Source organism: Lathamus discolor, chromosome 2 (assembly GCF_037157495.1).
Source record: "Lathamus discolor isolate bLatDis1 chromosome 2, bLatDis1.hap1, whole genome shotgun sequence".
Taxonomy (NCBI): domain Eukaryota; kingdom Metazoa; phylum Chordata; class Aves; order Psittaciformes; family Psittacidae; genus Lathamus; species Lathamus discolor.
Window position 1 is genome coordinate 893,063 of NC_088885.1, and position 12,579 is coordinate 905,641.

A 12,579-nucleotide genomic window follows, 5' to 3' on the forward strand; every position below is an offset into this window, starting at 1 on the left:
GAGGCTCCAATTTTCCCTTCTAACTCGTTTTCATCATCCTTTTACCAGGAGTACACAGACCAAGGTACCAAAATGCTGCAAAGTTTGTTAAACAGCACCGGCAAAACTGAGATCTGTTCTACAACTGCCACCTTTTACCCTGCAGAGTGTGTAAGGGGATTGGCACAGCCAAACCAAAGGCTGTACTTTGGATGCAAAATAGGGACCTTCTCTGCAAGCCCAGATCTAAATCAAAGCCTGGCTCAGTCCCTTCTCTGCCCAGGGAAATTACCCTGACTTCTGGTCATTTTATGCCCCTTGTTTTTTTCAGTCTTGGACCCTGTTCTGGATGGAATGTTCTGATTTACCTTTTCCAGCTTGCCTCTGCAAAACGCAGTCAGCATCCCCAAGCAATGACTCCTTATCCTCACACTTTTGTGCCCTGCTAACCCCATGCCACCCTATTTCCTTTAGGTTTCTTTGGTGGAAGGGTGAGGTTGTGGGGTTTGGGTTCTGGGGGTTGTGTTTCCGTAGATTTCAGCCGTTTCCAAAAAGGAGAGGCTAAAAGGAGGGCAGTTGGCTCCCCAGGACCCAGCCTGCCTCCCAGGCTCTACAGCCCATGGTCTCGAAGGAAGGGAACAGGTCTGAGCCTGGCTGCAGTAATGTCCATGAGGGATGTGGCTTTTGCTCTTTACAAATCAGTGAAAGACCTAATGAAGGGGACCTGAACAAGCATGAGTGCTTGTGGCAATGGCACTTATTTTGGGAAGATGAAATGACATTAGCATAAATATGCATATTTTTGGTGATGCAAGATGACTCCCAGCAAAATCTTACTGCTGGGCATTAAGCTGAAACCTGCAGCCACAAGGTCTCTAATAGTCCTGCGCATGAAAGTGATGGGGAGCAGAAAAGGCACTCTGAAAGGCAGAAAGAAGAGTACACGTTCCTTCTAACACAGGCCACTGAAGAGTTTGTCAGCAGCAGGACTCCAGTGCTGAAGTCGAGCCACTATTCTGGCCCCAACAAGATCAATTAAAGTATTACCATTTAACTGAACAGGCCAACCGGCTGAAAGCAGTCTAGAGACAAGCTGCCAACCTGCTTGTTCCCAAAGCCAGACAGGACACTTGGCAGGCAGTATCTTAAAACCCCTCACCTTCTTTCAGCCCTTTTTTCTTGTCAGAGGAATGATTCTGTACCACAGAAAGTCCCTCACCATTTGAGCTGATAAACCTTTTTGACTAATAAAACACCCAGCCACCCTAAAGCTTGGATAACCGACCCACTGTCACCGCTTTGCAGTGGTGCTGCAGCAGATGTTGACAGTATCTGCTGCTCATGTAGCTTAACCACAAGGCATATCACAGCAGCTTTAGCCACCGCCCAGTTTTCAGTACCTATGGTAAGCCTATTTCTGGTGTGCCGTATGGGTCTCATGGGAGGTCATTCTCCCCTTCTACTCTGCTCTTGGATTACTGCCTACAGTCCTGGGGTCCTCAGAGAAGCTGCATGGAGACCTCAGAGCAGCTTCCAGTATCTGAAGGGGGCCTATAAGGATGCTGGAGAGGGACTCTTCATTAGGGACTGAAGGAACAGGACAAGGGGGAATGGGTTTAAATATAAACAGGGGAGATTTAGGTTGGATCTAAGGCAGAAGCTCTTCCCTGTGAGGGTGCTGAGGCGCTGGCACAGGGTGCCCAGAGAAGCTGTGGCTGCCCCATCCCTGGCAGTGCTCAAGGCCAGGTTGGACACAGGGGCTTGGAGCAAGCTGCTCCAGTGGAAGGGGTCCCTGCCCGTGGCAGGGGTTGGGGCTGGAGGAGCTTTGAGGTCCCTTCCAACCCAAACCAGGCTGGGGTTCTGTGATTCTGTTATTTTGCCTCCTGGCTTGAAGGACTCCTCAGTGTTGCCACCTCATATTAAGGGTAGAGGAGAACCTCTTGTTGGGCAGTTAGGTGCAGTGGGAGGGACCACGCTTGCCCATGTTGGATGCTCCCCTTCTCTAACTCCGCACTTGAGAGCATTGCCCTCCATTCAAACAGAGCAATACTTCATATTCATCATTAGAGCCAAGCCTCCTAGAATAACTGCAGAGTGCTAATGGCTCCAGGCAGGCTGGCAAAAAATATCATTTGTGCTGATTTGTCAGAGACCAGGGAAGTATGTAATACAACACACGTACCATTTACTCAGCTTGCAGTGTCTCCATTATGTAGATAGTTCCCAAAGCCAAGTCTTTCCTCAAGATACACAATCTCAGTAGATCAACATCACAGCAACAGAACAAAACAAACTACTGACTGAAAAAGCAGCTACATGTTGATATCTGCCACCTTAAAGGCAATCAAACATGAACATTATTCAGCCTCGTAAGGGCAAGTAACTCCACATTTAAGTAACTCTGTGTTTATTTTACTCCCTTTGCCAGTACAAATCTGATACTAATTCTGGGAAAACGGGCATCCAGAAGTCCAAATGAATAAATGAAGTACCTGAAAATCAATAGAGTTGAACAAACCAGTCATTAGTATTAAAGTCTTGTTGAAACCCCTGGCAGGGGACTGTGCCAGCTTTTGCAGGGTCATATAACTGAAGTGATCAATCAACTGACAAACCAAAGAAGCAAATGTGAGGTAAAGTGCATTTTATGCAGCGGCTCTCTGATTGTGTATTAATTTTTTCACCCATAATTCATCTTTGCCCAGTCTGAGATGTCACAGAGTTACTGTGGGCAGTTTATCAACCCCTTGAGCATGAACTCTAAGCACTGCTCTTCACCTTCGATCTCCCACAGCCTCCTCACGCTGCCTTAGGGCATCAGGTGAGCTGAACAGGAGAGACCTGTTGACAGAATTCCTTATTCCCGATAAGAAACAAATGGACCTGGACAGAAAGGGATTTTACTGCCACTTGGAAGGGAGAGGGTTTGCTTGAGCCACTCACCCAGAGGGAGTCTCCAGGCCATGCAAATGAGAGTCCAACTTTTGTTTAGAGAACAAACCCCCCCAGAAGCCCCTGTTCCCAGACCCATGGGAGGCGGGTGGAAGGACCCAGGAACTGTTTCACCAGATGCAGGGTTTCCGAAGGAACCCATCTGATGAAGCCTGGGCATCCTGGTTGAGCCAAGTTAGCGTGGGCCCTCTCTGCTGCCTGCACCCATCTTCTTTCACCCCTGCCTGGTTGCACACTTACGTATCTCTATGTTGGCATAACAGGGAGCACAGAAGTCATACAGGACATACACCTGCTGTAAAACAAGAGTTACTGCCATTCATGGAAGGCAAGGGTTTCTTATTATTGACAGAAGTAAACCCATCTTGGAGATGAACCACAGCTCACCAAAGCCCATAAAAAGACTCTGATTTCAATAGCTGTCGGATGCGGCCCTGTGTAAAAGCATATTATGCACGCCTTTAGAAATCAAACGTCTTCATCCATCCAGATGCAGGGAAAAAGATTTACAAAAATAGGTGCCTATGTGAATCCCTTGCTTTTCAGCACTGCCAGACAACCACCATCACTCACAGGTTTTAATGAGATCAGGGCTGGGGGATGACTGGGACAAAATACGCAAGCCACAACTAAAAACATCCCCAAAAACTGTTTAGACACCTATGAAGACATGTATGTGTCCAAGTGACAAAGGTCTAGGACATGCTATCAAGCTACTGTGGTGTAGCAAGGAACTGTACATCAAAAAAGGGATGGTAACTAAATATGCTTCCAGCCTGTGGCAAAGATTATGCATATTAGCTTAAACCTCTTGCACTGCAGACTAATCCAAGTCTAATAGCCCCACATCTACAGTGGATAACTAGAACCTACCCAGGCTGCCGCAGCAGATTAGGCAATGTGGGGATACACCCGCATGTCACCAGTGCCACGGTGGTATAGACGAACCTCGGCTGAGTACCTGGTTTGGGGTTATTGTACAATAAAGAGCGTGCCAAGTGAGATTTTGTTTTCCATGCTCTTGTCCTCTGACCCAAGAGAATTTAGCCCTGTAATTCCCGCTCTCCCACAACCATAGCACTGATGGTCCACACAGCTAACGTGTGTCAGGCACCTCTCCTTCAAACGCAAATATTCTCACCGTGTCCGCACTCACAACGTTGAAGTTCATCCCCCAGCCAACGCACGTGCACTGGAAGCCCCTGTGCCCTTGCGTGCCAGCTCAAAAGACCTTCCACAGTCAGCAGCTCTGAAAAATCATGGAAAACCAACTCACCTTTGGAGGCCTGTAGAGATGACAAAGCGGTTGTCCTGGATCCTGTTTACACAGCTTCAAGGAATGGCAGACCACATCAGCATTCATTTCCCTGTCTATGCTGAAGGAAATGGTGCATAAACAAAGACTATTATGTTCTTCTGGGTGCTTGAAAGTAGAAGCTATTTCCATGGGAAGCTAAATCTCCCCGACACCAAACAATAACCTCAGCTCTCTTCACTGGGGCTGGTAATCGCTTCGCTGCTCAGTACAGTGCTGGGTCCTAACGATTTCCTGCCATGGCATCCTATTCAGCGTTTAAAATTGGGTCCCAGGATGATGAAAAAGCGCTGTGCTTTATATACAGCACCTGAATCAAGCACATTATGATTGTTCTGGCTTTTTTCTCAATAAATCATAAGTCTGACAAAGATTTAAAGGTTAAAGTTAATGCATATGTGGTTTGGCACATAGGAACGTTCAATCATTAACTCCAGAAAACAACCAGAAACCCTTCAAAGATCCTTAACCTTTAATCACCAAGCACAACTGCAAGGATCGCTTCTTGCTTTTTGGGACACACCTCTGGGCTAATCAGGAATTACATTAGAATGTGTGATTATAGCACTGCTTAGTCCTGTAAGCACTTTGCAGTCCCTTGGCTAGTTTTAAAAGGAAAGTAAAAACCCTGGGGAGAAAGCAGGTCTAGCAAAAGCTCTGGTAATTAAACTAAGGACTTTTAAAGGGGAATAAAACGACCTACATTTTATTGTTCTAATCACTTACATTACTTAGTAGGCTTCCCCAGGAGTGTGTATCAAGGCTGGGGCTGAGAGCATGTAGGGGCTGACAATTAGAAAGCTTGATTTAAGGCAGAAGGGAAAGCAAGAGGCAAGTGTTACAGCGGTGCGGCTGCAGAATCTGTCTCTCACACACGGGTTATTCAAATTCCTCCCTCAGCCACATGAGCTGCTTTTCAGAAGGTAATTACATCAGGTGGGCCTGATCTGAGATTCAAATGGAGTATGAAAACAGGTACCCATGGCAGCCCCTGTTTATTCACTCAGGAAGAGCTGTGCCAAAGCCAAACCACAATCACTCTCCAGCATCTCTGCTTTAATGATCATAATGCGATTTCAAGAATGAAAGCCCTGCACTTCAACCCAGCACCGCATCCCTCCATGTCAAGAACAAACTGAGACCTGAGAGGACACAGCAATACTTACAGCTCAGCTATGTGTGGTCCGTAAAGTTCAGCAAGTATGTAACAGAAACCTTGCAGTTTCTCTAGAAAACATAAATTTTTGGTAACTAATGGAGCATGGCGAAACTGGTTTTATAACAGTCAAAATACAGCAGGGCTTGGTTCACTAAGGTGAATGCTGTTTGTCTCAGGAGAATGTGTGTGAGTTCACAACGTCAGTCTAGCACCTGAGAATGGGAAAACGTGAAGGGCTAACCTTGCCTAAAACCCTTCTATAGCTTTAGGCTAGAGAAGCCACGTGACAACGACTAAAAAGGGTAACCAGTATTTGTTAGATGTTCCCAAGTGCAGCATCATGGAAATAAACCCCACACGCTGCAGCACCTTCCAAGCAGCTCAAACAAACAGCTCGCTAGGTTTGCGGGGCGAAAGAGAACAAGCACATAAATCAAAGCACAGAAAGTGACGCTGGGCTTGATGCTACCGCGAGAGCTGCCTCGGAGCTTCTGGGGGGCTGTGAGAGTTAAGAGAATCCGCTTTGTGTACAGCAGGAGTTGCACGGGAGTAATTGCATCCAAACCGGTGTTTGGCACTTTTTGTCTGGCTTCCTTTCAGCCCGCAGCCTTGAGCCTTTTCAGGATGCTGGCTTAGGTGGCTTGCTTTAATCTGCCTGAAGCATGCTCTCCGGGGACAGCTCATCACAGGTTTCTTTAAGGTACCATTGTAAAAGTAAAGTGGTCCCCACACCCAGGATCTGAATACGGGTACACTGGTCTGACAGCTCCCACAAAGGAAAAGTGACTGTTCCTTGGCCCCAGCAGACAAGACCTGGTTAAGCACATATGTATCCTGCAAAGGCAGTCTCAAGCCTTGTTTCGGCAGGAGCTGTGTTCTGAAGACTCATGGAGATGCAGGTTCCTACAAGTGCAGGGACAACAAACTTGCAGCTCCTGAAATTCCTGAGAGGTGACATTTTCTCTCGCACCTCCATTACCCCGACAGATAAGTCTCTGCACTTGGGGAAGCAAACGGAGTATGCTCACCTTCAGGAACACCCGGAGCAGCGGCTTCCCTCCAGTGCTGAGCTGAATGTTCAATTTTACCCAGCATCAGGACATGCCAGGGCCAGGGGTCTGCTGCATACAAGGAGGGTGGTTTTGGTCTGGGGAGGGTGCAAAACCTCCCAGCACTGATTCGATCAGTAGGCATGGGTGTGCTCTCACTCCCACAGCTCCTACCCTGCCAGGACTGCAGACACCCTGGCTGGCAACCAGCACCCAGGAAAGTAGGGCTGGGACCAGAAGGGCATAGCAGGGAATGAAGGATAATATCCGCAGCATATGATGTTGCAGACAGCTTCTGTAACTACGATAGCTGATTTTTCTTATCCTGTGCCGGGTGTTTTATTTCAATCAAGTTATTAGCTTCATTTTTTCACCTCCTTTGCCACATAACTACTCTCTATTGGCTCTTTAGAAGCAGTCTGCAAGTTAAAAATTGGTCTCCTGGCTAGAATTACATTCTATTCTTGTTCACCTAAAAGGAAAGACATCACAGACATCAATAACCCTGCGTTCGGTATCATCGCTGATTAAAACTCCCTCTCATGAGGCTTACCATCAAGGCACCTGGCTAACTATAGGAGACTGCAAGAGAAGGTGGCTGGCTTCCCCAACCCAGGAGGGGAGGGTTTGGCTGGGAAGCTGATGCTGAGGCTCTGCTGGTCACCCTGATTTCTAGGCACTGGTTTCCTTAAGCATAGAGGAAAACTTGGGATGTGACTACCCCATAGTGTAACAAACAGCTGGTAAAATGAACAGCAATAACATAAAATCATCATTGAGCACATAGAGTCCTCTCGGAAGATACTGATGCCATTTATGCCTTAGCTTCCAGCAAAACAGACCCAAACCACAGCAGTGTTTATAGGACTTGCCCTCCAAGAGAGCCTGCACTCATGCGTTCAAAAACCTCCGGCTCTGCTAACACACACAAGGAGAAGTTATTGCACAGAGAAAGCTCTGCTAGGAATAAGCTGCGTAAGTCAGAAAGGAGGGGAAGAAAGAGAGAGGGAAAATGATGAGTAACTTTGAGTGTTCAGGGGCAAGAGAAGACCTTAAACCAAACTAAATGCAGAAAATGGAAAGAAAATTTAGAGTATTCTTGCTTTTGCCCAGCTTTGGGTAAAAGAGATCCCCTAGCAGCACTGTTCTTACCTGACTGTTGTGTACACAGCACTGTACCAGCTACTAGGAAGAAAATTAACTCTATCCCAGCTGAAATCAGGGCACTGATAAAACCCCAGGTTTTCCTCTATAGCTTCATAGTCCTAGAAACACAAATGCTGGCTGAATCCCAGAGGGTAAATATTTGCAAGAAAGATGGTATTAATCAGGATGCCATTTCCACTTGAGCTCTGCAGTGTTTACACAGCAGTGGCTGACACAGAGGCAGAGCATGGCCCAGAGGCAATGCCAGGGGCAGGCGGTCTCAAAGCACATTTCAGGTACCAGGCACCTCTGTTTCATCAGGCAGCCTCCCAGTGTCCAGGCAAACATCCATCCTTGCACCATAAATACAGCCCATGCCCCCAGACCTCCCTTTCTGACTGCTCAAGAGCCTCCTTCACTCATGGTGTCACTGTTCTTATTTTCATAGGTTTATTGGCCTTGTTGCTTGAATCACACACATTACAAATATTGCCATATGAATAAGGATGCAATCGTGTCTGATTGAGGGGGATTGATGGGTACTGAACTTTTCTCTCATGTTTTTCCTGCTCTTGGACATCATTTAACATCACTGAAGGCTTGATCAAGCCCCAGCTTGATTGTACTTGAATTTCTAGGAAGCCCTTTAAAAAAACCACATAAGTTCTTATTCCCATTTTGGCCTTAGACAAAGCCCCATTGCCATTAACATATTGCTGTCATTCTTGCAATCAGCTGTAGGCTTGCGTATAATAATGAAGTTGTTCCTCCAGGTGAAATGGCACGGTCTGCTTTAGTAGGTTTGCTCCTCATGAGCATCCAAAGCTCTTCTATTGTTTAAGCAGCAAGAGGAAGCTGGGCTACAGCATTCCCCTTCCGTAAGAGGATAAATCTGTAGCTCTCACAAAATCCATAGGATTTTTCACTCCCTTCAAGTTCAGGGTCAGCTTTTTTTCCTATTGGGTGTATCCACACATCTCATAGAAGCTAGCTGGATTATACAGATTTAACTCAACGGATAATAGGATTTTATGTGCGTAAAAAATGGCAGATGAAAAGAAATATCTTGACATGTCAGTGGAACAAAGTCCACAGAGCGAATCAGGCCCACAGAGCTCGCATGTCATATTTTAAAGAAGAAAATTGTGTTTTAATAATGGGATCAGTGCTTCTAATTGCAGCTTCATAGTTGTGTGCCTGTAATTTAAAGCACTGAGGATATGACTTATGGACTAGAAAACTGATCAGTATCATTCTATCAATGAATGAATCCCAGCAATTACCTCCCTGCCCCAACCTGCATCGAGAAATCCCCTCTTGGAAAGGAGGGAATTAATATTCTACACGCATCTTCTGTGAAAGTAGGGTCTACAGAGCAAGACGGTTTCTCAGAGACATAGCTTGTGAAGTCCCATATAAACAGCTTTCAAATGAAGAATCCTAAGTTGTCTTTTTACATTTATAGTGTTAAAAAGATAGCATGTATGTGAGATCCAGTTACTTAGTCTCTGAGGCACAAAGCTGTTCTGGCATTCAACCCATTCTCTATTTAGGGATGTGCATTTGGACAGCTAAGATTTTATGGGCAGATAAAATGTGGGGCAGAAAAAGGGGAGTTTACGCATATCCCTGTGGAATAGCTATTGCTTTTGAAACGTGCATCATCAGTTCCATTTCAATAGCTTCTCTGTGCAGAACAAATGCTCACATCTTACATCTGTCAACCTCAGCTCATTTTTGAGATTCTACAACAGCGGCTTCCTAGACCTGCTGAAAACATTTTCATCTTTGCAGCTGCTATAAAGGCCCATATCGGCAAGAGAGAGGAGTGGCTGGGCATACACTGAATCTATTCTTAAGCTGCTAACAAAGAGACAAAGCAGAGAAAAAGGGAGGGAAGGGGTCTGCATGTGTTGGGCCTATTCACCCTAACTTTGGGATGAAATCCCAGCTCTAGAGCCATCTTAGCCATGCCGCTGGCTTCCCTGCAGAGAACACCTTGCTGTCTTTCAGCATCATCCATTTGAGATGCTGCACGAGAAGCGGATAAAGCCTTTCCAGGCTCCACGTGTGAATTTTTAATTAACGGAGACACACAGCAGAACCAACATAACATATGGCGCATTATTGGGTACTTACCAGGTATGTAGCTGCACAGCCTCTCCATGGCTGCCTTTACTGTGCTGTTGTGCCACTGTGCAAGCTGTTCGACTACAGACACCACAAGCACGCACCCTTCAAACAAACAAACAGAAAGAGGGAACAGGGTTACCTGTGAAGTGTGATGGAGCACCCTGTGCCATGGAGGTGTTTCAAGCATCACTGGGCATTTCATTTCTTGGGATGCTCCAAGGCAGATCAGTGTTCAAGGGGAAAACATACCTGTGAATTTTAGTCTTTACTCAAAACCTGGAGGTTATCACAGAGAGGATGCCAGAGGAGTGCACGGAACAGCCTGGCTTTTACAGCACTGGATGTGGCTCCTGGAATGATGATTTTCCATCCTTTCAAGGATGAAAATTTAGGAGCCGGGGGACAGCCACTGTTACAACTGCCTGCTTGGCCACCTGCTCCCTCGCTGTTTCCCACAAGAAAAAGGACACAGGTCTGTACTTGAGGGGATCTCTACACTTCTCAACACACACCACACAGAGGGCTACCAAAAACAAGTGGGTGCGACAGCCTGCACAAGATGTCACGAAGCAGACGTATGTGCCAAGCATCACAAAGCACCCATGGCAGCAGCTCTTCAATGACTTCCCGCTGAAGCCCAGCAGTGTTTGGCATGCACAGGGCTGCTGGGCCCAGCTACCCATTTGTTAATGCCAAAATGTCTCTGGAGTTCATTCTGCTTTCCTTCTGTAGCTGGAAAGAACCCATTCCCTATGACCTATGAAGCTGGTTATTTCTCATCACTAATCTGGGGGTGAGCAAGGCTAAAACCCATTTGCTCCCTGGACTAGCTGTGGCTGAGACCCAAGACCTTGCATAGGGAAGTATTTCTTGAGATGTGCAGCACTTTTTCTGGCATTTTATGGGATGAAGCATGTTCAATATAATCCCCACATACCAATCATTGAAAATCCACCTGATGACCATAAATGGTTCATTTCAAGTGGGTTTTAGATTGCTGCAGGCCCGTGTTGTGCTCTGTCTCTGCAGTGGCTTCATCATTGTACAATGAAGCCATGTTTGGAGACTCCAGTTCTGAGCAATATAGTCAGACCCGGTGGCAGCGTGAGATGCCAGCCTGTGTAACAGAGCTGGGTACCCCAGGCAGCCAGGAGACAAGGACACCAGTCTCCAGCAGCCTGAATGAAGATTTCTCTTTGCAATCCCTGTAGCTGAACCCTGTTTCCTCCTCTCTGCAAGAAACCTCAGCTCTCAGGACTTGCTCTGGCAGTCTAGAAATGGAGGAGAGCTGCAGCATTTGGATGCAGCTGCAGATCCACCTCTTCCCACAGCTCAAGAGCATCAGTGTTCAGGTTTTCAGACTGCCACAGCTCTTCAGAGCGAGCTTTTCAATTCCTTCCAAACACCCCTGCCTCTGTGCTATTAAATCAAAGTGCTGTTTTTCAACGTAAATAACTTTGATGCTCCTATGCATCAAGAAGAGAGTCAAAGAGGAGGTAATACAATTGGATCTTGCTGTAAGACCGATATCTTCTAGTCTTCTATTACTTCTTCTACCCCAAATACAGTAATCCAGTGGAAATTATAGTGAACTTGCCACCTTTTTTGCAGGGATAAAAGCCCACTTCTCCATACTTACTAAATAAAACGCTCACTCAAAGTCCTCTGTGGAATGATCTATAAAGCATGCTAAGAGCCATTACCTCCAGTCAGCCTGAAAGAACAGGACAACAAACAGAGGCAGATAAAACCAAGAGAAAACCCCGAAGCAAGTAATTCCTTCTGTCCTGTCCCTCCCAAACATAGCCAGAGGCTAGCCAGAAGAATTAACAGGTAATTAAAACACAATATCTCATAAAGAGGAGGAAAAAGAAAGTAGAATAATAAATACCCAAACTGAAACCAAAAGGGACATCCAAGCTGGAGGGCAAAGCATGCTAGGGACTTGTGCTCAAAGAACAGCCCAGGGCTGTCTGGTCCATTTCACCCCCATCACTTAGTGTTGGGATGGTGGCGCACATCCTGGAAACACGCCTACAAGGCATTGCATAACTTCATTCTTACAGGGCCATATTATTAACACACATGAGCAACCTACAGCCAACCAAAACCACCCTTCCCCTGCCTGCTATGCCTGTTTTATTCATGAGGTGGAGGCTCAGAAAAACTGAATGACAAAAATGCTGTTTAACCACAAACCCATGTATTCTTGCTGTGCCCTCCTCTCTTCCCTCACCAAGGTCAGGCTTTCACCAGACAATCTTGCTGTCTGGAAGTCAGGAAGACCGCAAGAAGGCCAAGCAGAGAGACAGGAAGGAGCTTGTTTGTCCTTTGACTTTTTTCTAGAGGAGGCAGCTTCTGTTGTTTCACCTCTCATTTTTTTGCACTGGGAGCCTGAGGAAGCTGCAGAGGAAAATGCTTCTGCAGGCAGGAGCTGGCGGAGCAGACAGTCCCCAAAACACAGGCTGAAGCAGAACTGGGCATGGTTCTGCCTGATGGTTGGTCTCGGGGTAAGGGTGCAAAGCAGCTCCTCTCTCTGACTCAGATGTTGTCCCACGACTCTCATTCTCTTCTCACCTCCAGCACAGTCGATGCAGAGAAAGAGGCTGATGGACAAACAGCCTGAGTGCTCGAAATCCACACAGCTGGGCTGAGGGTAACCCCCCCCAGCCCCTTATTTCCATTTCCTCTCTTATACATGAAGACAGCCTCCTCTGAAGATGTGAGTTTCTCACACTTCACAAAGTACCATGTGGGTTGGGGAGGGAATAGCTATTTCTGGGTCAGCTCAGCTGAATATGAAGAGAATTCTTAATCACAAACACAACCATGCAGGTAACCCCACT

At 46.5% G+C, this 12,579-nt stretch overlaps 1 protein-coding gene across 1 annotated transcript in view; it reads right to left on the reverse strand.

Moving 5' to 3' along the window:
- The window catches only part of AOAH (acyloxyacyl hydrolase), an 87,622-nt gene that overhangs the window by 55,769 nt on the left and 19,274 nt on the right, over window positions 1-12,579 (reverse strand). The window contains exons 5-7 of the mRNA XM_065665364.1: window positions 9,740-9,835; window positions 5,413-5,473; window positions 4,208-4,307 (exon numbers count right to left, since the gene is read on the reverse strand). Of these exons, the coding sequence (XP_065521436.1) occupies window positions 4,208-4,307; window positions 5,413-5,473; window positions 9,740-9,835 (257 nt within the window). The remainder of the gene's footprint in view (window positions 1-4,207; window positions 4,308-5,412; window positions 5,474-9,739; window positions 9,836-12,579) is intronic.